Here is a 25,924-nt window from a genome sequence, read left to right as displayed (position 1 = left end):
CGTGCACGAATCATTGCATGCTTAATAAATAAGCAAAAATCTCAACTCTGAATTTATAGCTTTGCCACAACTCTTCACTCCTCACCCTTCTTCAACCTCCTTTAGTTTTCTTCTCAGACACCATAAAAGAGTAAAAGAAACCAACAAATCAGATTAGGTTGCTACGCTTTAGACTCTTAGATATCCGGAAGTATAACAGAAGTGGCATCTGCCATAGGATAGCTGAAGAGGGCTTGTGTTGACACTTGGGATTTATTTGCAGAATGGAATTTGCTGATGAATCAAGATTGCATAATGGCAATCAAGCAGCTGGTCTCTATTATCCGCTTGGTGAATTTGACGCTGAAAACGTTGGTATTGATCGTATTTCTGAGGATTCAACGCGGTTGAAGCAGCTGGGATACAAGCAAGAGCTCGGCCGTGGCCTTTCGTAAGCAGCATATATTTCTGCTTCAAAGTTCTTGAAATCCACCTTAATTTACTTCATCACTGCAACATTGCATGACAATCTAGCTAGTGGAATCTAAAGGTTTACTTGGTTAATTGTGATAAAGAAGGGAAGCACCTTGGATGGTTCAGATAAACAAGACACGTTGGTCCACTAAAACTTGTTTATTTCATAGGAAACATGGTATCTATTTTGAACAGTTGTTGAAAAAGAAATTTGCAAAAGAAAAGGCAACCCTTCAAGTTTTGTTTATGCTATTGTCTTCCAATTCATTAATTCTTTCGTTAAATCAGTAATCTATGATTTGACTCCACTTCAGGGGGGCAGGGAGTAATCTTTTGTTAGATATTTTTATTGTACTATTTAGTATCAAATGGACCAAAAACAATTACATTTCCTTGTTTTTTGAGAGAGAATTTTATTCTTTGTATAATTTTATTTGCTTATATCATATACATACCTTGAACCATCTTTTTAGTTCACATACATCACGTTAAAAAAATGTTATAGTATTTTTTTCAAAAAATTATCCCAAATAATATCCTATCCAAACACACTCACAGCATTCTTGGAGGGACATTTTAGGAGGGCACTGAACATATGTGAATATTCGGTGTACCTAATGAGTGTTTATTTTAGATACTACTGTTACTTTATATGGGGTCAATTCTACAAGTCTTATGATTTTTACATTAACGACATTTTTCTACTTCAAAAGAAAAGAAAATAAACGCCAGTTCTAACTACCTGGTTTAGTAAATTTTATGAAGATCAATGACTTGTAAATTTTCGTTTTCATTATTGTGTTTTTGGTGTATGAAGGTTCCTGGCCAATTTTTCGGTCACTTTTTCAATATTATCAGTCATGACGGGAATAACAACACTATACAATCAGGGCCTGTCGTTTGGTGGGCCCATTGCTATGGTTTACGGGTGGCCTATTGTTAGTTTAATGACGATGATTGTGGGCCTGTCAATGGCTGAGATCTGCTCTGCTTACCCGACTTCTGCTGGGCTATATTTTTGGAGTGCTATACTCTGTGGTAACGGATGGAGCCCATTCGCATCTTGGCTCACTGGCTGGTACGTAATCAAACTACCATCAGTATTGTTTGTCTTCTTATTTTTGTGCTTCCGCAAAATCATATTAACACAAATATTTTTTGCATTTTGACGCTGTGTAGATTGTTGAAACCTTTGTCCTTAATTGATAATCTGCATTGTGTCTCAACGAATATATCTGCTGCTATTGGGCCCATATTCGAATTGATTTTCATGAACCTCGGGCCCTAGGTAAAGTTCACCTAAAGTTCGAATCCAAGTGTTGAAAGCAATAGCTATTTTATTAGCAGTGGCAAACAAATCAAGTAGCTCATAAACAGAACCTATTTTCTTATAACAAATTACATTTTTTATCACTTGAACTCGAGTAACTTGAACTTGAGCAAGTGACTTTTTGAACTTGATCTCAGACACTTCATACTTCTCACTAGTCGTGCTCGAGTTTCGAAATTGAAGGTTTGTCAAACTCAAACAAATATACTTCAAGATCGAGTTCGAATAGATTAGTGTTCAAACTCAACTCCACCCGTTGCCACCCTAAGCCTCAATTGAAAGAGAACTTTGGCTGTTAACAAGAAATTAATTCTCTCCAAATTTATTTCCATGAAGAATTTGAGTTTTTTAGGACTATGGCTAGATAGAAGTGTGAATGAGTCTAATAAAGTAGAACACTCCATTGTTCAAATTTCTCTGTTTATTTTAACAACTTCGAAACCGAGCCAAACTCTCGACAACCTTTTATCAAGCCGATCTCGCATTAATTAGTTTTGAGTTTTTTTCACTTAATTTTCAAGTTTCAATCTTTAAGCTAATTGAGCTGAGTTCATAGTCTACTTTCAAATTTTATCGAACACGAAATACTATTCGTGTTTAGTTTGATTAGTTGAAAAATAAAGTTCAAACTAGTTTTAACAGGACCAAGTTCGTTTCGAATATCAAGTAATTTGATTCATTCTTTCGTCCTTGTCTAGATAAAATATTTAGAGAAAGAAATTCAACTTCATAAACTGTTTGAGCAGGATCGCTTTCAGAATTGAAGCGGACTGAATTCTGACAATTTTTCTACCCAAAATAAATGATTTGTTGTCCACATTACTTGACCCATAGCAAGCCCCATTAATAAGACAAAATAAGAAGAAAAAAAAAAGAGCTGGTGTATAACTTGAAATAATCAGCTAGCTAATCGGTTAGTTACGCAATCGCCAATTAATTCAAGTAAAACTGCAGCGTTTGTAGACTTTAGATGCAATAATACCAATTAGAAGGATTGTTTTCTTGTATGGGTCTGGGTCAATGGACAATTCTCCAATCATTTTTCGGTTCAAATTAGTCGGTGCTGTTTTCGCAATATTTCAGTCTGTTTACGGACCATAATGGTTAGCAACAACATTGGATATGATGGGTTGCCTTGGTCCGATTGCGATTTGAGATAATAGCACTAATATTATCTTGCACTTTTATAAGAATAAAAAAAATAGTAAATCTATATTTGCTTTTCAGCTTAGTCAAAATATTGAAACACCTTGCTCCAAAAGAATGGAATTTAATCCAAAAAGATAATTAAAAAAAAAAAGAAATTGTAAGTATCCACATGCATGATGTTAGGTTCTTAACGTTTCTTTAAGAAAAAATGAAAGGTAGAAAACATATTTAGGATTTAACCCTTTCCATTTTATTTTCATGACTAACAACATAAAGATAATTTTATATGTATGAAATTTGAGCAAAAAAATACTTGCACGTTTGCTCATTCTATGTTATTATTTTTTTTGGGAATATTTTCTGGAGTACCTAGTTTATTGCAACAAATGACAAATTTGAAATACTATTTGGAATAATTATTATAACACTTTTCGTGATGTGATATATGTAAAATAAAAGGTAATTGAAAAGATCAAAATGTGTATTAAAAAATATATTTGTGATGTAAGCAAATAATTTCTTAAAAATTAACAATAAATTAATCATTTATACAATAACAGTGTATACACAATCACTGTGAATATATTGACAACTCATTTGAATTTAAGATTTACTCAATAGTAATACCTATCCAAACACAATCAAGCCATTTACTGGATTTCTTGGAGGCCACATTTTCGCACGTGAGATGCAGTAGCCGCATTCTTTGGTTCTTCATCTTTTTCCATTTGAATATTAGATTCTCAGTTGATTTGTTCACATGCAAAAATTGTAATGCAAATCACTCTGCTGCCCAGTTCCGGCCATAAAACCTAAACGGCTCTCAAGTCTTCGACAATTTTAACTTTGTTTTGAACATTGAAAAGAAGAGAATCGACTTACAATGACTGTACCAACTATTTATAGAGTAGTTGGCCACTAGAAGAGGTTTAAAGCTCTCATTGGATGTAGATCAAGAGATCAAATTTCTTGACTTGCATTCTTCTGCAGGATTTTCTGAAAAAATTTATCAGCGAGTGCAATGACATCCGTCTGATCCGATAGCGATTTAGTCTCCTCTGAATTTTTCATCGGTTCCTTGGAATCCAATCCTTTCCCTTGTTGTAACGTAGGAGTAGGTCTAAATTAAAAGTTATCATGTCGACCAAAAAAAAAAATAAAAGACTAACAATGACTATGATATGAACTCTATTTGTTCCTTGCTTCTTTTGTCACATAAATTTAGCATTTAGGATGAGCTACACAAATTTGTCTTTTCTCCTCCTTTTGTTCTTCTCGCTATTTGTTTTGTTTTCTTCTTCTCAAGCTGCCACATTTGCTCCCTACCATTTCATCGTTTTCTGTCCTACACACCTGTAATGTAAAATGACTACACGGTGTTCACATGTTTCTTCTTGACTCGTTTCTTTTGTATTTAAATAATTTAAGATTTTAGTTTAGATCTTATGAAGTAAAATGAGGTGAGAAAACCTTTTTTTTCCCCTGAAAATCTTACCATGTCAAGAAGAAAAATATGTCGTCGGTACCGTTGTCATTCATATAAGAGAAATGGTATAATCTCATCAACATTTCAAGCTTTTAAAATTCAAATTGTTTAGAATAATTAAGTCAGCGATTGCAAAAGAAATGGTAACTTACTTCGATTGTAGTTTTCTTCGACAAAAAAATTATGACATTCTTCGTAAATATATTTTTAATCTTTTTTTATTTTATATAAATATAATTTTTATAAATAAAATTAAATTCAACGTAACCCAATAAAATATCTATTGTCATTAAAATATCCCTTCCCCCCCCCCCCCCCTCCTTCGCATCCCGGGACCGCAACCCCAAATTAGTCACTGTCAAAAGCAATGTACAAATCGATCAATTGTCCTTAGGATGGCCTAAGAGATGGTACGATTACCTAATCTTTGGTATGCTGAGCAAAAGCCAATTTTTTAAAGTGCTCATCTCAATAAGAGATTCCTTTATTTCTCTTTCCCATAAATCTGAAAAAATAAAAAAATATATATCACAAAATCAAGAAAATAAATTAATAAAGAAAAGGCAACCCAACTAACCCCAGTTGTCTCTTTGACTTTCCCACAGCTTTGGTTGACCATCACATTTGCTTCCTCCACCAAAATAATTACCCCCAACAGACTAATTAAGCACGGTTTTGATTCCGAAAAGTGTCCGCAGAGGAAAAAGCACGGTTTTGATGATGGTTCAGTGAATATTCCTCTCACGGAATCTATATTAAATCCATCATCATTTCCATGAACAAACAGTAGCTGGAAGTTCTCAAGAAAACTCTCAGCTACTCGGACAGAAAGAGAGAGATAAAAGGGTGTGTATTGATAACTAAAGCACAATTCAAGGTTTCATATCTTGAATAAGAGTACACACCTCCCTCATCTCTCTCTTTGATCACTTGAATTTCAAAAAAATGGTGTGGAATCGTGAAGATAAGAGCGAAGTGCTTCCACAACGTGTTCAACAAAGCAATGGCACATCATCCATTGATTCAGGCCATGCACGCTTGCATGAGCTAGGATACAAGCAAGAACTCAAGCGAGACCTCTCGTAATTATTCAATCCATAACTCATTCGGAATATTGTTTTTTATCTGATTTCTGATGTGGGTATTTGATATTTTTTGTTTTGGTTCTTGTGTTTTTTTTTTGGGATTTTTTGGTGCAGGGTTTTTTCGAATTTTGCATTTTCATTTTCAATTATATCAGTGTTGACTGGTGTGACTACACTGTATAATACGGGGTTGAATTTTGGTGGGCCTGTTTCTTTGGTGTATGGATGGATAATTGCTGGTTGTTTTACTATGGTTGTGGGATTATCCATGGCTGAGATATGTTCTTCTTATCCTACTTCTGGAGGACTCTATTATTGGAGTGCTAAGCTTGCTGGCCCTAGTTGGGCACCCTTTGCATCCTGGATCACTGGCTGGTAATTGAAAATCTTGCTTGTTTGAATAATTAATGACATTTAATTGAGGGTATTCTTCTCTGTTTCAATTGCTAGGGGTCTACCAGTGGCTGTCATTTATTTCAATTTGCAATTCAGGGAGCCCAACCTATTTATAACAGTTGGTATTTTTTTAAAATTTTTTTGAGGTCAGCGCCAATTAGTTGCCTATGTTTCGTTGGTCTTGTATTGTTCTTTGAAAGTTAGACGTTAGAATTTATCTTCCATAAGATTAGCAATTTTAGGAACAGATGAAATTTGGACCTAGACATTGTTTCCCATGTAAGGTGTTAGTTCTATAAGCTCACCTTTTGCTTTAGTTCCATTATTGGACTTCATTTCTTCTGTAACTGAAGTAAATTTTACTTAAATACACGATGCTGTCCTACCTTTGCAAAAAGTACTATTATAAGAAATTTCATGAATTACTGACTTTTGTGGACGTTTGGTGTTTTGCCATAAATGGATGAGATTCTGGTGATGTGTAGTTAACTTATATAGTTCTGAGAAGCCTATTATATTGGTCATTTAGTTTTTGCTCGAATGAATCAAGACGAAGTTCTTGTACTCCATTTTCTCTGAGTTCTTGGGTAGTGGCATAATGGACCATCTTCATCTGGATCACCCTCTTACTATGTAGAGTTTGGTTTCTATAGGCAGCAATCTGTTTGATAAACTATCGCCAGCTATGTCTTGCTATAAATCCATTGGTAGAGGCTGAGTACTTATTTTTTGTTTTTCTTGTTTTGGCTTTACAGGTTCAACATTGTTGGTCAGGTATTTAAACTTTTAGTCTGCAGTTCAAGATTCTTCACTCTATTTCTGTCAATCCTCTTCATGCTTGGTGACACCACAATTATGTTTAACTAGTAAAGAAATTTCTCTTTCCAGTGGGCAGTTACAACAAGCGTGGATTTTTCACTTGCACAGCTGATTCAGGTGATCATCCTTCTGAGTACTGGTGGAACCTCTGGAGGGGGATATGAGGCCTCTAAGTATGTAGTTATTGCCATCCATGCTGCAATTTTGCTCTCACATGCTGTCTTAAACAGTCTTCCTATCTCGTGGTTATCATTCTTTGGACAGCTTGCTGCTGCATGGAATGTACTAGGTAGACTGACGACAAAACTGTTCTATAAGTCCGTTTCAATTCTCACCTGATTGTCTTACAAGATACTCTTTTGGTTTCAGGAGTCTTTATACTCATGATTGTGATTCCTACAGTTGCAACTGAAAGAGCCAGTGCTAAGTTTGTGTTTACTCATTTCAACACTGAAAATGGGGTAGGCGTCAACAGTAAATTGTACATATTTATACTCGGGCTTCTTATGAGCCAGTATACGCTGACTGGGTATGATGCATCTGCCCACATGGTAAGTTTCATCTCTAATTTATTGCGCTTATTCATTTTTTGTGTTGGGACTTTGATGACGCAAATACAATAAAAATTACATCTATCTCTATGTATTGCCCTTATCCTTTCTGGAGTTTGATTATGCTATCACATTCTTAAATAAAATCTATGAGATAAAGAATCTCAAGGATTAAGTACTGTCATGCTCATATACTAGCACTGTCTGATGTAAGAACAACATTCATATCAGAATGGAACAATTGAGCAACCAGCAGCTAAAAGGTACTTTAGATTACAAAACTGATTACCAGATATTTGGTTTCATTTTCGATTAATCATCTAGGCATCTAGCTTATCTGCTATGTGCTCTGCAAGAAATTCAGATCTCACATTTTGAGAGCTTGTTCTCCAGTTTTTAAGTCATTTATCTTATTCTTAACCAAACAAATTTTGTTAGATAATTTCTCTTACATTATTACTTCTGCTGCTAGTCAGAGGAAACCAAGAGTGCAGATAAGAATGGCCCTAAGGGAATAATAAGTTCCATCGGGATATCTATAATTGTTGGATGGGGTTATATACTTGGTATCACATTTTCAGTTACGAACATCCCAAATCTTTTGAGCAAGGACAATGATGCTGGTGGTTATGCCATCGCTGAAATTTTCTACCAAGTGTTCAAAAGTAGATATGGGAGTGGAGCTGGTGGAATTGTGTGCTTGTGTATTGTTGCTGTTGCCATATTTTTCTGCGGCATGAGCTCAATAACTAGCAATTCAAGGTAACCATTCTTTTTAATTTTTTCTGCTGGTTTCTTCATGTGTAGCAAGATTTCCATTAACGGTCAAATTGATATACATTCTCAGGATGGCCTATGCATTCTCAAGGGATGGAGCTATGCCTTTGTCATCCTTGTGGCACAAAGTAAACAAGCAAGAGGTTCCCATAAATGCAGTTTGGCTTTCAGCTTTTATTGCATTCTGCATGGCACTTACGGTATGAACCTCTCTTTTCTGCATTTTCCTGTAGACCAGGGGAACCACAAGACTTTGAGTGCACGTCAGATTTTAAGAATCTTTAAAATGAAGTGCAAATTCTCTTTCTATTGAATTTTAAGAACCTTTAAAATGCAGTGTGAGTTTACTTGCATATGTGCATTTACTTTAGCTATTACCAATTAAGATGAGCACCCACTGTTCGTTTTTATTCATCATTCCTTTAACTGAATATCGCACGCTCTACATTTTTTTTTTTTTGGGCAGTCTCTTGGGAGCTTGGTCGCATTTCAGGCCATGGTATCCATAGCAACTATTGGACTGTACATTGCCTATGCCCTACCTATCTTCTTTAGGGTGACTTTGGCACGAAAATCTTTCACCCCAGGGCCTTTCAATTTGGGAAGTTTTGGGGTCCTTGTTGGTTGGATTGCTGTGGTGTGGGTTGCAACCATCTCTGTGCTGTTCTCCTTGCCCGTTGCCTATCCCGTTACCGATCAAACTCTCAACTATACGCCAGTTGCTGTTGGTGGCCTATTTATTCTTACTGTCACTGCTTGGGTCTTTAGTGCTAGGTATTGGTTTAAAGGCCCTATAACCAATATAGACGACTAAAATAGGCCATGGATGTATAACTAGTTCCTGTACATGAAAGGTATAATATCATATAGGAAGTTCCTTTTCTTGATTATTGCAACTTTATTCTTACTTCGACCAAGATTGGTATCATTAAATTGTAATCTAAGGTGTCGTAGAATTTTCTCATTTTGGGCATTGAGCACATCTCATCTTAAACGAACAAAGGTCCAAGCAATAAGCTTCGCATGTATCTTTTTCTTGTTAACATTTTCAGACGTATGCCTAGCACTCAAAATCGTGAAAACCGTTGCAATGACTGTTGTTGTCATCAATTTCATTCCGATGTTTTTGTTGTTGGTCTGGTAGATCAAACAAAAGGCACACACGAACGGTATACCAGTAGTATCTTATTTTTTTCACCTTTTAGATATTGTTTTTGAGAAGGTGTTCTGCGTCATTTCCTATACTTTTCGAACAAAAGATGGCATCTTTCCTATAAATCATTATAAACCATACTTCAATGCAACTCTCCATTGGATAAAGGTCCATTTCTATATTTTGCTCAATGTTTAGAACTTAGACTTCTTCTAATGTCTTAAAAACAAACTAAAAGATAGCCAGCTATTCTTCTCGTTTAATTCAGAAGCAAGCCCAACTAAGGAGCTCCATCTTGAATGTCTGGAAAGATTTCAAAAAGCTCAGAAAAATCTTCTATGTTGAGCCGTTCAGTGAAATCATGATCGTCATCAGCAACATTGTCTGGCAATGGCGGGTCTGGGGACTCTGAGCTTGATCCTGTTTTGTTTCCATTACCAACACTCGAGTCATCCAAAATCATTGCAACATCTTCATAACGGTAAGTCATCTGTTCCCCAATGTCGAAATCTGTCTCTGCTGGTGCCAAGTCTTCACAAGCTGTAGAAAACTCCACGGGCGGTTCTTGGTCTGAGCTTGACCGTGAAATGCCTTCACTACCAGCATTCAAGTCATTCAAAATCATTGCAAGATCTTTATAAGTGTAAGTCATCTGTTCCCCAATGTCGAAATCTGTCTCTGCTGGTGCCAATAAGTCTTTACAAGCTGCAGAAAACACCTCGGATGGTGTTTGGTGTGAGCTTTGTTGAGGAACAACATTATTGTACCTGGCCAAGAACTTCATATCTTGACGCAAATTGGCATCAGCTCCAAGAGCATCTGCCAATTCCTTTTTAATTGCTTCAATCAGAGCATCCACGTTGGTCTTGCATAAATCATCAGCTGGAGCAACATGATTGTCATTATATCCTCCAAAGGAAGACAAAACTTGTTTTCCTTTGCCCTGATCAGCTGAGTACTGAACATGGTTCAATTGGGAAGATTCTTGATTTCCAAAATTTGCATATGAATTTTGATGATTGCTGGTCATTGGCGGGTTGTTACTGGGATTAGCAAGCAGCTGATTGAGTGCGTCCATTTGGTTATAAGCTGTGCCCTCACTAAGGTAAGTTTTTGGGTGTGTAAATTGAGAAGGAGCAAAACTAGGAGTATAGGGGCTTTGACTATGTTCAGTTGGATTTGTTCCCATCAGGGTGTCGAAAATACTAGGTATTTTTCTCGTCCTCATGGTTGTAGGTTGAGGGGTTAGATATCTAGTCATATTGGATTCAAAGAAAGATGGTTTTTTTCTCTCACTCAGGGATGGATATCTACTCACGTTGGGTTCAAAAATAGGTGGATTTCTAACCAATACTTCTCTTGCTTTATTTATATGCTTCCTGTGTTTCTGGACAAAAAAAGAAAATAGTAGAAAAAAATTATAAAAGTGAACGATATGGGTGAAAGGATTACTATATAGAAATTCAAAACCAAGAAATAATAAATGTGGAACTTCAGAATTATGAACAGCAAGAATAGCTAGCTATAGCAAGTTAAAAATGGGCAAGACTCTTACATTCCTAACAAATTTAGACAGCCTCTAAGACGATTGCATGAATGGTAATGAATCAATGATGATATCAACCAATCTAATTGTAATTAAGCCAAAAACCAAAAAAAAAAAAAAAAAATTCTTTTCTAGCTTTTACAGCAACACTTAATTATTCAACTCATTAATTAAAAAAAAGAAAGAAACAATAACTGAGTCAAGCAAAAATGCTAGCACTTTCACTAGCTGACCAAAGATTATTTTACCTGTAAATGACTGGCAATGTGGCGATGTGACAATTCTGGAATGTCCATCTCCTTCTGTATTGCCGTCGGATGAGCATCTGAATTAGGAAAGGTAACCAAAAAAAGAATAATCGCAAATGTTCTAAATTCAAAAGAGAAAGTCCATGTAATTGTCTAAAAATTCATAAGCATGTGAATTCATGTGCTTTGAATTTTTCAATAACTATGTTCATGTTCATGAATGCATGAGAGCAACTATCTAATATTTTGGTGTATGAATGCAGGTAATATAAGGGTAAAAGAACATGATGCTGATAGCAATTGAATGAGAAGTTTGGGAGAGAATTATTACCGCGTTCACCCAATGCAGCAATTGCATTCAAGAAAATTTCATGCAGCTCAGGCGTCCAAACCAGGCGTGGCTGTTTCTCTGCAGACCTGCTACTCTTCTTACGATATTTTCTTTTCTTTCTTTTCTCCATTTTCTTTCTTTTGCCAACATCTTTATCTCTGGCTTGTTTATCATTACCACCTATTATCAGTTTATCCTTGTTAGCCTGCCTTGCATCATCGCCCACATTCTTTGGCCTTTTGCTTCCATGACCATCATCATCTGAACAAGGAGCCTTGCCTTTCCTTGGGTCACGGATTAAGGGTTGGTCTGCAACATTTTCTTCATTAACACCACTAGGTCTCTCGGTTTGAGCTGTTCGATCTCCATTATCCTCAACCTCCTTCAAGAGCCCTTTTCTGTTGCCTCTCTTGCGAAACACATGCTGCCAAACTGTGATCAAATCTGGAGTGTGCACTGGCTTAAAGAAGAAAAAACATGCCCCTTCATCAAGGGCTTTCTTGGCCATGTCTGCATCTCTATTTGAAGACATCACTAGACCCCCCCAAAAACAAAAAAAAAGAAAATTGTTACATCAATGCATGTATAGATTTGAAACCAGAAGTATCGAGTGTTCAAACTTACAAATGACGGGAATGTCTTTCTTGATAAGCAAAATTTGATTGAGCATTGTGAAGCCATCGAACCCAGGCATGTCCATTTCAGTAATCACAAGATCAAAGAAGGATCTTCTTTGCCGGATTAAGGATAGTGCAATTATTGCCCATTTCGTGGTGGTAACTAGTAAGGTAAAATGAACAAGGTTAGTCAAAATTCAAGTCATAAAAGAACTAGAAAAATTAAATTTGCATGAAAATATTAGATCAATTGACGTAATGAATAGTAATTTTTTTGTACGTAACTATTTATATGATAGATTTGGACATAGTGGGGATAACAGTAGATACTCAGGTCTATCTCACTATGAAAGAAGCAAAGTCAAATTAGAATTAGTGAATTAATTACTGTAATGATGAATATTTATAAAAAATATTGGACCAATTTGGACACAGTGGAGACAATTGTCCAAAAGAAAAAAGTTTGAAAAGACTGGCAGTCTGTTTCTAGACCCAAAATTTTTTTTTCTTTTTTTTAAAAAAAAAGAAGCAGTTTTGGAAATGCAATCTTAGAGATTTGTATAGGATTACGTCTAAAGAGAAGCCTTAAGTTTTCCTATGAGAGCTGTTTTCTAAACCAAGATATGCAGTCCATAATCGAATTATTTTCATTTTTTTTTCATACTTAAATTTTTTAGCAGAAGCTTCATAAAGATAAACTCATCTCAAAACTAGTTCTTATAAATAAATGTTGATCAATTTATTTAAACAAATTTGATTTTCTAAAATTGAACTAGCACTCGATATTTCTAAAGTTAAACCTGCAGAATAAATGGACTGAAGTTTTTACTCTTTATTTGGCATTGGAATTTTAAAGTTCCGAATTTAAGAGATCAAAGGCTTCATCTAAAGGAATAAAACATGTATGATTTTTTAAGTAACATGATTAAAATCATCTTAAGATACCATTTCTAGTAGTGCAAAAAAATCAATGAAAAATCTAGGAAACCAGCATCAATCCCCTCGGTCCTCGTTCAACAGCAACTAGTCCACACAAAAGCCTATTTCATTTGAAGCCTAGCATTAAAGAAGATCGAAAAAAAATGTACCACCAATAAACAAGCAAAAAGAATACATAAACCCACAAAACAATCAAGTTCTTTTTCTATAAATTTGTTGAGGCCTGTGGTAGATAGACTAAGTTCAGAGGAGAATTATTAAAGATATGCAAATAATTAAATGGAAAAAAAAAAGAGGGGTTACAAATATAGAGAAATTTCATAAAGATTGACCTTCGTAGGAGTGTTCTCGAAGCACAGATGACATGTTTGCGAGACAATCTGTATCATCATCAACCAACAAAATTTGAAGACCCTTAGCTGCCTTTGGAATGAGACCACCTCCAGGACTACTAACATCCATTCTTTTTTTTTCAGAAGAAGCGAACAGCTCAGGAAATGGAACGAAAACAATTTTATAACTCTGAAAATGGACTTTAATAACAAACAGAAAAGAAAGAAGAAGTTGGTTGAGATTACAAAAATGAGATGGATAGAGATAAAAGATTAAAGATATATGAATGGGAATGTATACTTGAGCATTCCTATGCTGATATACTCTTAAGGGCAATGATATACAGACGTCCAGGGCCTAGACCAAGCACCCAAGACCTCAACATGTGCATACAATTGAAGCTAAAAAAAAAAAAGAGAATAGACAAAAATGTACAAAACTCAAAATCTTTTAGATAAATGTGATCTTGTAGGTATTTCTCCAGCAGCCAGATAGGAGATTTACTGCTGTGGCCCCATACAATTATGATGAAGGAAGGTCCAAATAAGAAAAGAGAGAGTGGAATTCATTAGCTATCATACACATGTGTATGATGTTTGTATATGAAATTGTAGTCTGCAATTTACTTTTCTCTTCATTATTTCTTCGAAAATTTACAAATTGCCCAAAGGAAGGGAATGTATTTGATTACTTTTGTAATGTTTTTTAACCAATTGGACTACCCACTATTTTTTGACCTTTTCACGTTTTCATATATCCCTTGGTGTATTCAAAAATGTTGTTGTACATGTTCGTCTAGTACAAGTTTTACTGACTATTGTACATGACATGAACTTCTGGAACATGATTTGTAGTGCCTATATATTTCCTTTAATTTGATTTAGAAAGAGATTATAGATAAGTAACACAGGAAGTTGTGTTTCTTTCAATATCATTTCCAAAATTACGAAGTGAAATTATCATAGCAAGAAAATACAGCATCATGAATATCCATATTTTCTGTCTAAAGTTAAATTACTTGTAAATCTTTCTTCACATCAACAATAGCCTGTTTTTCAGCCTTCATGGCATGTTGAAAGATGTCTTATAATATAAAGAAACATAATTTTTTTTGTTTAGAGAAAAAAAAAATCCTTATTTCTGCATGGTTATTATTCTTTTCGTAGATTGTTGCTGCATCATGAAACATCACTACACATTAAGTAATTAATCAAAATAGTTAAAACTCTCGAAGAATATAACATCAAGGCGTAGGTTCATACTATCTTGTGTATCAGAACTTAATCGTTTGTTATCGGTTACTTGTTCATTTCTTTCATGTTTTCACAAAAGGCTAAAATAATTCATACCCTATGCAGTCAATGCATGAAATATGAAATGCAATATACATATACTTTTTTCTAGTTGCTATAAATGATTTTATATAAAAAAAACTTTGTTTCTTGATATTATTTTTTAATTGTTCTTTCGAAATAACTAGTACTCTAATTCATTTTGATACCTCTCTTAAAAATCGGCAATCAAATATGGATTTTGCTATTTTAATATTTATAAAAGTGAACTTTAGTTCGTCTCCCTTATTTATTCTCCCATGTTGAAATAATTGGTTTATCAAATGAAGAACTGGAACTGCTAAGTCAAGAGGACTTTGGTCTAGTGATAAAGGTTAAGGTTTTAAAATTTAAAGGTCATAGATTCCAATTTCTCTCTCCCTCCCAGTCTCTTAAATCTCACATTTTCTCCGCTAAAAAAAATGGAATTGTTAAGCTTTCTCTAGTTTGAAAAGTAAAAAAGACTTTTCATTTACTAAAAGCATATTGAGAATATCAAAACATCATTAATTATTGTTGTAGAATTCTTTTTAACTTGAGATGCCTTGTAACCCTAACTGTTGGAAGGTCTTGTCAAGAAAAAATGATTTAAGAGATTTTCTCTATATAAAATTACATATTTTTGGACCAAAAAGATATACCATTTTCGACAATGCTAGCAAGCTTTCTTTGGGTTTTCCATTTATGAAAAGCAAATTGAGAATATTGACATGTCATTAAGAATTTTTCCAACATTCTCTTGAATTTGAGACGTATTATAACCCTAATTCTTAGAGGGTTTTCATAAAGCCAATATAATGGTAGAGGTTTTCCATCTTTAAAGATGGATGTTTTTGGAGCAAATAGATCTTAGTTTCTATAATAATTTTTCAAATAGATAAAAATATCACCTTATAAATATGCGTGTGTGCTTGTGTGTGTATTTGTAAGTATATATAAGCACTTTTTTTAATAAATTTGGTGAAATCAAAATTATTTTTATGGTTATAAACTTATAATGTTACAATGCCTATTTATTTTACCAATAAAGAAAAAAATTGTAGCTATAGTTTTCACTTGTTTTGAGTTATACTTGCTATTTTTGTAATTTTTTTTTAGTTTTTGTGATAGAACACCTAAATCAATTAAAGTCTAAGTAAAAGTTTTAATCATGGTCACAAAATGGGAATAGTAGTGCCACGTCAAAAATTTCATCTCATAAATATTTAATTGAACCGTATTTTTTAGGCATTTTGCATCTCCATTGTGTTTGAATGTTTTATTACTCAAATTAGACCGCATATTTTTAATTGTACCTTTTTATGGTAATGTGGCCCTGGATAATAATTTTGTGGACCAATTTAGATGATTAAGTTACCATGTTGAATACAAGAACGACATGCAAATATGGTAAACCGAAAAAAAATTTTGTGGACCAGTTTAGATGATTAAGTTACCATGTTAATATGGTAAACTTTAATTGTAGAATAAGGAATGATATCACATTGCACATAGCACAACCTGACAAGCACTAATCAAAACTCTTCCGTTACTTCATTGGATTATGCACTATGGCTGCAAATGAATCCAGCTACTCGCGAGCGGCTCGAATCAAAGCTGGACTTGAGTTCGAGTTTAAAAATATTCAACTGGTTAATTCGGGAGTCGACTCGATTATATATATATATACTTATTTTAATAGTAAGCATATATATATATCCCTAATATATATATTATTTGTTAAGCAAAAATATTAGTTTATTCATTTTAAAAAATAAAATAATTATTTTTTATATTTTTTAATCTCGAGCTCGAGCCTGAACTCGACTCGAATTTGAATCGAGCTTGAACTCGAGCTGCTACATCAAGAGCTTGTCAAGCTCGAGTTGGAGTTTGAGTTTGATAAAACTAAATCGAGACTCGACTTGATTAAGTTAAAATTCAATTCGACTCGACTCGTTTTCAACCCTATTATACGCTGATAGTGTAGTAATTTTTCTTTACACTAACAGTTGGATATATGTCATATGTACATGATTTGAATTTAAAGTTTGAATTCATATTTTATAACATGATCTAAATCTACTAGTGGAAAAAAAATCATACATTGACAATATATAAAAAATTAGCCTATTTTGTTATCTCAATGTGATATATTAACTATTGGACTCAACTCACGAAAGTAATTAGATTGTAACCCAAATCAAGATTGAAGTCCAAAAATATCATTAAGGGCTATTAAAGCCCGTCTCAATTCTCTTAGTTTTCCATTTTTATTCATTTTCTTTTTTCATTCAGAACCTTTTCATATTTGTACTTCACATTTCAAATTACGACGCATTCCAAAGTCTTGCCATAGTTATTGAATTGCTGTTTGGTATGAATTTCATAATCATTATTATTATTATTACCATCAGTGTAATAAACTAGTTAATGGAAATGGATTTTGATGAAAACCAAATAGTGTTAGTAATAGGAATAGTTATAGTGTGATGTATTTTCTTTTTGCTTTCTCTCTCTCTCACTCACTCACCTTCTCTCTCTCTCGTTCCTGAGCCACGTATCCTCCACTACTACTGGCAAACACCGGCGGCTACTGATTACCAAAACATTTTCCAAACAGCATAAACAATGGGTTTCCAAACTATCCAAACAATTATTGTATTTCCTTAAATACAATAACAATCCCCAAATCTAAAAGACCTCTAGTTTCAATCGAAATCAGATACAATTTGTCAATTCTCCATACAATAATTTCAACAAATGCATGAAAATATTCTCTTATCATGTTATTTACTTATGAACATATTTCTTTGAGGAATTATCCCATCTTAATTAGTTGTGGCTCTTTTATTTTTGTCATGCCAAAACTATCACCATGCTACCCCATCACAAAAATTAATTTTCAATACTGAGATACACAGATACATCTATAAAGGATGAGGTGAAAGATCAAATCGATAAAAAAAGGTGAAAAAAGAGGTGAGTGGCAAAAGAGCGCTGGAGGGCAGTGGTGAGCCAACGAAAGAGCAATAGTAATAAAGTAGAGAAGTTTTTTTTTATTATTTTTTTTAATACTAAGATGGTGTCATACATTTTTTCCTTCTCATTTTTAGATTAAACTGAATAACTTAAGATGACTTTCTAGTGCAGTTAATCAGTAAACCCATAGAAGAGACTTATCATTCCTGTTAACTCATCCGACTCATGTCAAACACACATCATGTATTTGACGTGATTGAATTTGAAACCATTCCTTGAGCAAATATTGATCAACCAAACATCACTTGAGTTAGTTTGTACAAAGAAAGGGATACATACCATGATAAATATTTTCTACATATTTATACCAAATAACTACCATCCTCCAACTACATCTTGTAATACTTTTCAATCTTTCTCAAGTACATTCTAATTCAAAAATTGAAATAAGCAACATGCTCATTAAAACTCATCAATTCTGCCAACTCAAAGAAGGCGGAGCTAATCTATTTGAAAATATCAAAATAATGATGTGTAAAATTTTCACTGTGGAGCTTTTCTCTACAATAAATTGGCATAATAATTTACTCAATTTCATTGACAATAATGTTAGCAACTGGATGCTCCAATATACTAATAATAAGTTACTAACAGCTTTTAATAGTTTGGTATACCACTAAAATGCTTTTTAAACTTTCAAGAAGTTCAAAAACTTTCATATTTTCTCTCTTGCTGATTAGCACAATAATCCATTTCCCCATACCTATCTTCATTTTACTATCCTATTAACTCTATTAGGTTTCCATCAAAGGCCTTTTCCAATATAAGGTATCTGAAAAGTACCCTTAATAGACCAAATTCATAAGAAGGGAGGCTTCCTACTTCCTAGTACATTCATTCTAACTCTAGAGGAAGCAGAGTAATTATGAGAAAGGAGAGGGTTATAAAATTGAATAATGTAGAAATCCAGAAGCCCATTGAGAATTACCTTAAAGGCTACCCTGGCCCAAATCCGCGCACCCGTCGTGATTTTTTTCCATTTTTGTAATACAAATTTGAACGAGAAAACGAAAAGCGCCGAAAAAGTAGACAGGATAAATAGGCAATCCCGATTCAAATTCCATCGATGGTAAGAATAAAATCAATTCCCCCCATTTTATCCAACATATAAGTTGTGGGTTTTTGAATTCGACCTTTTAATTTTCATTTTTTGATGTTTTTAGGCTGATTCTATGGAAGAACTAGAACCCCTTTTCGATTATAGGCGCGTTCAGCCCTTCAACGTCGTCATTGTTGATGGTATGCTCTTTTTCTTGGTCTCTCTTTTATTTTTTGGGCTTTTATTCTTTGTTGACTGATTTTGTTTTATTACTTTCATTTTGAATTAATAGATGATCCTTTGGACGCTCCCCCAGTGGGTTGTAAGAAAAAGCGAAAAACAGCTGATTCTGCTGTAAGTTTCTAGTCTTTTATTGAACTTTAGGTGTTAAAGATTGGTTCTTTCTGTACTCGTGAATTATTGATTGAATTAAATATACTCTGAGGTGGGTTTTTTATGGTAATTTTGAATTGGATAGGTCGAAGAGAATGATAATAAGGGGAAAGTGGTTCAAGTAATTGATTGTGATGAAAATGAAGAAGAAGAAGAAGAAGAAGACTGGTTGCCTCCTCCACCTAAAATGACCAATGATACATCAAAGCTCAATGAAGATTCTACCATAAAGGAGCTGAGGTAGTTTTCTATCTTCTTGTGCTCTTGTATTCTTTTCTTGATATATTTGTTGTTTAGCCTGTGTAATTTCAATGTTTGTCAATTCTCGTGAAAGCTTTGGAGGTTTCTCTTAAAGAATGCTTTAATTTAATTGTCATGAAAAGTTCAGGTTTTTGCTTATCAGAATATTTCTGGTTAGGGAGCCATGTTCTTGCTATAAGTAGTTCTTACTTTTAAATTTGGTAGGTAATGAATTTATCCTTCAGTAGTCGTGATGGCTGCCTATTAATGTTGTTTAGTAATTTATTTGCTAATCAGAAAATGAGATTGTATGGTTATTTTGAATGTCAAAGCTGAAGCAGAGGAAGATATCAAATGTAGTGGACTAACAGAAGGAAAATCTCCAATTGTGTTCAACAATTAAGTTATCCTGTTATTTTGCTGTCTTTGGGTTTCTAATAGTGTGTGATTTTTTTTCACTTGTAGGCTGAAAAGGCAGGAATTGGCTTCGCTAGCCCAATCAGCAAAGGATGCATTGAAAGCTGTTGAGGAATCTGTGAGACAAGAGTTTGCTGCTGCAGAATCTATGAAAAGCCACTTTAATGCATCATCACAATCTCCTACAAGAGGTGTTGCAGAACAGCCATCAGATACTTGCCAGGAGAGAGCAAAGATAGTTATTACGATCCAGGACAAGGATGGACCCAAGCAATTTAGAGTTTTCATGGTATTCAATCGCTTGCAATTGTTTTGCAGTACAAGTTTGTGAAACTCGTTAGCCTGGTAACACATAGATATGGTGATATATGACTAGATAAGATCTGAAAGATTTTGTATGTCTGGACTTTAATCTACTTGGGAGCTCAACTGTTGAGCATAAGTATAAAGAAGAAAAATCAGCTCTATGTTATTTATTCCTAAAAATTGGAATTTTGGAAATTGCCAAGTCTCTGGATAACAGGTAAAAGTACTTTTATACTTGAGAATTTCTGAAAAGTAAATTCAGTAACAGCTCCAGTTTCAATTAGGAATATCAAGTAGATCAATCTTTGTCGCAGGCAAGAAACTCTTTCACAATATAGCAGAACTGCTAAATCTTAGTTCGGCCAACCATCCTGGGTGGGATCTACCTTATCTATCACTAACTTAGGCCTTGCACTCAGTATGGAAAATCTCTTCAATCCGCAAGACCATGTCCTACTTGATTGTCTACTGCTTCTTTTTCCTTTCATCTTTTGGCGCAGTAGTATGGTCCTTTCAGAAGTACAACTTATATGGATTGATGGATAGCCCTTCACAAACTTGGGTGTCAAAAGGCTTCTTTTGGAATGTCAATGATGACAAACAACTGTAAAATATTCTCTTCTATGATATCCAATGGTACTTGTTTGTTCATGATTTGTAATCAAGAATCTCTTCATTTTTGTAGGATGATAAATTTGAGAGACTCTTCAAGATGTATGCTGAAAAGGTCAAGCTTGATTTGCAGAATCTAGTTTTTTGTTTTGATGGAGATAAAATTAGTCCTACTGCCACCCCTGCTGGGCTTGAAATGGAGGAGAATGACATCATTGAGGTGTATGTGAAAAGAAAATGATGTAGGTAATTGTCTTTCACCAGATGCTCTAGTCTATCTATTTTAGCTTCATTATCAAGGGGGAAAACCAAAGGAGAGTTTATGGACAAAAATGATTGTGTCGAACAGACCTGAAACTGTTAAGTCTACATGAGAGAGCAATCACTATTGGAACTTGTAGGGGAAATGAGCTGTCTTTGGCTTGTCTCATGCAGCTACTGGAATATTATATCTGTTAATGCTTGGCTTGCTCATGTGTAAAGCAAAATGCTATACATATCCAGAAGCTGTCAAAATTTTTACCAGCTAGAGAAGTTAAACAGTTATTATAGATTCGCAACGGCAATGAATACTTTCAGACCCATTGATATTACTAGTCAACCGCCTTCATGCCAGCATTAGTTGGTCATTTTGTTGGGATTTTACTTTTACAAGAAGAGGCAGGACTAACGTCCACACTGTTGCTATAATAATTATAGAAAGTTGGGAAAGCTGAAGTTTAACTTCACCCAGTATGTCCCAGTTCAAGAATTGCTGCTATATCCTGCTGCAAAATGTGTTTGCTGATTTACGTGTTTGCGCATCTCTTAATAGAAGTTTGAAACAATCTGGATGGATTCCAAAGGTGAAAATAGCAAATTTGTAGAAATGACATAGAGCTCTCTCTGCAATTTCATGATGCTAAAGGTCTTCTTTTCTTTGCTTTACCTTCTCCCCAACAGTTACATTACAGACCAGAAAGCCCATCTTATCACTTTTGGACCTTTGTTACTGTTGACATCCTTAGTCTTAGCGACTACCAACTCTCCCCTTTTCCCTTCTTCCTCTTGCTTTTGTCATGAAATTGTAATCTTTCTTTTCCTATTTCAGGGTGGTGGCAGACTGACTTCGGTGTTGAAGACCTTTTTGCTTCATGGAACTTTCCTTTTGTCTGCAACTGTATAGTAAAGAATTTCTCTTAGGAAATGACTGAAATCTTAGAGAAAACTTTGATTGGCGAAGGTAGCTTTCAGAGGTTTGATTCTTTTGTGGTCAAACATCTCCACTATTTTGTTTGTTTCATCCTACTTGATGAAAGATTGTTGATCGCGTATCAGTTTCTAAGTGCAAATGAATTTAGACTTTTGTTTTGAGCATATGCAGCGCTAGTTCATTGACATGCAATATTGCAAGAGGAATGTTGTACTCTGTCTTCCTCCGTCGTCGCCAAACTTGATCCCATCACTTTGGGAAAGATATTGCTTCATTTTTTTTTCTCGGTTATAGTGCATTTTGATGATAAACTTAATGTCCTGAAAGCCTCATCAATTTAGAGCTGCCGTTTGAGCAACGTTCTGAAAGCCTCATCAATATTTTCAGCTAGATTGTACACCAATCATACAACTAACCAAACACGGGCCAATAGGAACATAGTAAACAGCTGAAAACAAAACGCTTAAAAACCGTCTTGTTTTAGTTAGCTTTTGATTCATTCAACTTTCGTATAAATTTCTACTCTTTTTTTTTTTTTTGGAGCTTTTGTTTTCTGATTTTCAAACGTTTCAAACGAAGTTTCTCTTTCATGTTTCATCCCTTCGTTTCCTACAAACTACGAAGCATGATTTCTTTATCAAACCATTCCTCCCTCTGTCCCTCTCTCTATGGTAAGCATGATCTTTTTAGGCAACATCTGGCGGACGGTAAGGAGTTTGCCTGGCGGATGAGATTATAGACAAGATAAAAATGCAGAATCGTGCGATTGATTTTTTGCTGATTTCAATCTAAATTGAAGTAAGTAACTGCTATTTCAGATTAAAACAAATTAAACTTCCTACGAACGTGTATGAAAATTTTCACTTTTGACCTCCTCTGCACCTTCTCTTGAAAGAGAGCCCCTACGGGCATATTCATAAACCATTGCCAGATGAACTAGTATAATGAACTATGAACATTCGAAAAGACAAAAACTGTGATTTAAAGGCAAGACAAGTGAAAAACCTTGAGCACTAAACAATAGTCAATATAATTAACTAAATAAACCTTTCAATATTTCATTCATCTGCGTGTTTATAATGTGCAGGTTATGATGATTCAATGGATCAAACCAAATCTACAATCTTTATACTTTATGTTCGGTTTGTAAACAGTACTCCGATTGTTGCCTACAAGAACTTGTCATAATCTGCAATACAATTCTTTTAGCTATACACAACTTTCAAGTACTTGACTACATGTGGAATCTGTACTGTACACTCCAACTTTGTTCCTCATGCAATCAAGTGCAATACAATTCTTTTAGCTATTCCCATCAATCACCATTGGATTATCTCCCAACTGATAGGAGACGTCTGCTCAGTGCTCTGCAGATAAACAGCTGCAATCTTCATCCATATCATCAATATCTTCTTCTTCATGCACTCCATTATCATTATCATAATCATAATCATCATCATCATCGTTCAATCCGTTCACGAATGGATGGTGTAACAATGTTTTAGCCGACAGTCTACCCTTAACCATTCTTTTGAGACAACAGTTGAGAAAACTCTTGGCACTTTGGCACAAATTTCTTGGTTTTTTAGGAACTGCAGTCCCTTTACCAATCTTGTTCAAGGCACTCTCCTCATCCATCCCTTCATCCCATGCAGGCTTTCCAGTTAACATCTCCAGCACAACACATCCAAGTGACCAGATATCACAAGGGGTTCCTTGCACACCATCCCTCACGGCCTCAGGCGACAGATACATAGGAGTGCCATTAAAGTAGCGCTCTAGTTTCCTCTTCTTGCTCTTCTGAACTCTTCTAGCAAGCCCGAAATCACAAATTTTCGCAATAAATTCTGTATTTGTTTTTCTTGATTTGGGCACAAGCAAGATATTTTCAGGTTTCAAATCACAATGTACGAAACCAACTTCATGAATGTAACTTAACCCTTTAAGAATAGATTTAGTAAAACACCTTACCTCGCGTAAGGGCAATCCCCTGTAGCCCGATTTCTTGATCCTATCTGCAAGCGTCCCACCAGAACCATACTCCAACAGCAAGTTGTAAACCATTCTGCCATCGCTGCCGATTGTTGTTTCATCGCCGACGCACTGAATGATATCCGGACAGCCACTGAGATAACTTAATACTTCTCTCTCCTTCTGAAGCGAACTTGAAACCGAAACCTCTGCTGATTTCACAGCCATGACCAACGGAAGGCACCTATAATGGATTGATGGATTCTTTGCAGTTGCCAGATATACAGAGCCAAAACTTCCTTTCCCTAGCATCGGACCTCTCCTCCATGCAACCCCATGTCCGTATGTATTCTCCATGACTCTTTGATGAACAGTTTCTTGAACTTGGTTGTCGGGTTCTTGATATCCCCGAATCCTTAGCTTCACTTTCATGACTCTTTAGGTTACTTTTTAAGCTACGATTGCTTGCTGAAACCCTGAGTTGTTTTCCTAGACGAAGAAAGTAGAAAGAAACAGAAAAGATGGTATTTAGCTGCGTGGATCTTAGGTCAAGAACTAGAAGATGGTTTATATCTGCGGCAACAAGATTACGCAATAGGGTTCATTCCATACCTGATGATGTATATAAGCGGAGGGTGGTCAGTGATTCCAAGGCAGTGGCCAACTTGAATAACGGTCAGGAAATTTTTTATCCTTCTATCTTCTCCTTTTCCTAGTCGAAATAGGTCGAAAATTATTTTGGGGATGAAGCTTATCTGTATATGACATGTTTAAATTTGATTTTCCACCCCAAACAAATTTAAAAAGAAAAAGAAAATCATTGACGCAATTGGCAATCGTTTTTCAAATTGTAAAACCCAAGTTTATTTTAGGCCTATGCATGGTCCTTTTAGATTCTGGCCCTTTTATTTGGCCATTTTGTTTTCCTATATATATGGCCAGAACATTAATCTCATTATGGTTTATACTTATATTTCTCTTGTAACAATTTTTTAAAGCCAATTTAAATTTCTTTTTTACGCATGCTACTCTTGTAACATATGCATGTTAGACAATGAAATCATACGAATTTATGATTGCATGGGCAACTTTGAAAGCCTTGGGATGTGGATTGCTTCTTACATTCAACAATCAGGAGGACAAAGCCGAAAACATGTAGATAGTTTTAAGCGGAGTTTTTAAATAATTCTAACCTAAATAAGAATAAGTGTAAACAATTGGTTAAAGTTTGGGATGCTAAAAAGTCAAATCGAATCCAAATATTAGTTTCTTTCAACTCGAACTCGATGAACATCTAATTTGAAAGTCCCACGTCAACTCATATAAAATGTGTAGAGCTCAAGATTGAGCTCGAATTTATTGAAGTTGCAAATTGAGATCGAGAGTGAGGCCAATCTCAAGTCGAGTTGCTTGAGTTCAAATGACGAACAGCTAATTTGTCCTAAGAGTACAGACCTTTAGGTACGTTAACAAGTATAAAAAATTAAAAATTTGTATATATAAAGCTTTTTCTTTTCAACCTTTACCCTTCCTTAATCCTCCCAACCCTACCTCCAAACCCGACAATCAGGTTCGAATTTTGGTCTACTAGGTGAGGCTGACCAACAGCTCCAACGGCTGTTGATTATATACATAATGTTTGACAAGCTTTCAAGTAGAATACTTCAGAGTTGAGTTCGACTCGATAACGGAGTATGATAAGTAAGAGCTCTAGATCGATTAAACTCAAGTCCATCGTTTGACTGTTGCCACCTCTAATTAAAAACAATTAAACTACCCATATCATAGGAGAAAAAAACTGCATTGGCTTCTCAATATTCAAAACTAATGTCAAATCTTCCACTTGATGACTAATATATAGTTTAAGGGCGCTTTTTGGGAAAAAAATTAAAAAAAAAGATGCCTTTTGGGGGTTTTAAAAAAAAAACTAATTTAATGGACATGTTCCAAATTTCGGCCATGGTAATCCAATAATAATAATAAAGTGGACGCGATTGGTCATGAACAGAATGTGCAGTACTCAACATTAAAGTTTGTCAGCTATCTGGTGATATAATGCCACCCTCGAGACTTTGAGACTTAGAAATTTATTAATTTCAGACTTTCAGTTTCTACTTTTGAATATCATTGCTGAACCATGACTGACATCGAGCAACCTTGTAATGTAACGTGATCGAAGTTGCCATAAT

The 25,924-nt window shown here is 34.8% G+C and overlaps 3 protein-coding genes across 7 annotated transcripts; 2 read left to right on the top strand and 1 right to left on the bottom strand.

Moving 5' to 3' along the window:
• The first annotated feature begins 14 nt into the window (after positions 1-14).
• On the top strand, positions 15-9,010 carry LOC113719708 (amino-acid permease BAT1 homolog). Of its 3 annotated transcripts, none has more exons than XM_027244994.2 (8): positions 15-430; positions 1,271-1,531; positions 6,655-6,673; positions 6,788-7,007; positions 7,088-7,269; positions 7,742-8,031; positions 8,117-8,246; positions 8,513-9,010. In XM_027244994.2, the coding sequence occupies exons 1-8, from the start codon at positions 264-266 to the stop codon at positions 8,858-8,860; spliced, it is 1,617 nt and encodes a 538-aa protein (XP_027100795.1). In that variant the 5' UTR covers positions 15-263; the 3' UTR covers positions 8,861-9,010. The 3 variants fall into 3 exon arrangements, with proteins under 3 accessions (XP_027100795.1, XP_027100797.1, XP_027100796.1); XM_027244995.2 differs by lacking the exons at positions 15-430; positions 1,271-1,531 and adding exons at positions 5,002-5,500; positions 5,618-5,878; XM_027244996.2 differs by lacking the exons at positions 15-430; positions 1,271-1,531 and adding an exon at positions 4,996-5,500.
• A 9,387-nt stretch (positions 9,011-18,397) lies between these two features.
• On the top strand, positions 18,398-21,928 carry LOC113717833 (uncharacterized). Of its 3 annotated transcripts, XR_011836726.1 has the most exons (8): positions 18,398-18,634; positions 18,729-18,804; positions 18,897-18,958; positions 19,083-19,237; positions 19,703-19,943; positions 20,646-20,818; positions 21,387-21,479; positions 21,663-21,928. XR_011836726.1 is itself a non-coding variant. In XM_027242650.2 (7 exons), exons 1-6 carry the CDS (start codon positions 18,632-18,634, stop codon positions 20,811-20,813), a joined length of 705 nt encoding a protein of 234 aa, XP_027098451.1. In that variant the 5' UTR covers positions 18,398-18,631; the 3' UTR covers position 20,814; positions 21,663-21,928. The 3 variants fall into 3 exon arrangements, 2 of the variants coding, with proteins under 2 accessions (XP_027098451.1, XP_027098450.1); XM_027242650.2 differs by lacking the exon at positions 21,387-21,479 and having other exon boundaries at positions 20,646-20,814; XM_027242649.2 differs by lacking the exon at positions 21,387-21,479 and having other exon boundaries at positions 18,400-18,634.
• A 1,195-nt stretch (positions 21,929-23,123) lies between these two features.
• On the bottom strand, positions 23,124-23,963 carry LOC113718592 (mitogen-activated protein kinase kinase kinase 20-like). The gene has a single exon (XM_027243485.2). The coding sequence runs from the start codon at positions 23,961-23,963 to the stop codon at positions 23,124-23,126; it is 840 nt and encodes a 279-aa protein (XP_027099286.2).
• Positions 23,964-25,924: the final 1,961 nt, after the last annotated feature.

This window comes from Coffea arabica, unplaced genomic scaffold (assembly GCF_036785885.1).
Source record: "Coffea arabica cultivar ET-39 unplaced genomic scaffold, Coffea Arabica ET-39 HiFi ptg000200l, whole genome shotgun sequence".
In the NCBI taxonomy this organism is placed as follows: domain Eukaryota; kingdom Viridiplantae; phylum Streptophyta; class Magnoliopsida; order Gentianales; family Rubiaceae; genus Coffea; species Coffea arabica.
The sequence above is the reverse complement of the archived record's forward strand: the minus strand, read 5'-3'. Positions and strand labels throughout refer to the sequence as shown.

Bases quoted from the DNA above. Each gene is read 5' to 3' on its own strand.
- LOC113719708 (XM_027244994.2), top strand. From the start codon at position 264: ATGGAATTTGCTGATGAATCAAGATTGCATAATGGCAATCAAGCAGCT. The intron at 431-1,270 runs GTAAGCAGCATA...TGGTGTATGAAG, and splicing joins GAGCTCGGCCGTGGCCTTTC to GTTCCTGGCCAATTTTTCGG. The intron at 7,008-7,087 runs GTAGACTGACGA...TTTTGGTTTCAG, and splicing joins TGCTGCATGGAATGTACTAG to GAGTCTTTATACTCATGATT.
- LOC113717833 (XM_027242650.2), top strand. The intron at 18,805-18,896 runs GTATGCTCTTTT...TTGAATTAATAG, and splicing joins CAACGTCGTCATTGTTGATG to ATGATCCTTTGGACGCTCCC. The intron at 19,238-19,702 runs GTAGTTTTCTAT...TTTCACTTGTAG, and splicing joins TCTACCATAAAGGAGCTGAG to GCTGAAAAGGCAGGAATTGG.
- LOC113718592 (XM_027243485.2), bottom strand. From the start codon at position 23,963: ATGGCTGTGAAATCAGCAGAGGTTTCGGTTTCAAGTTCGCTTCAGAAG.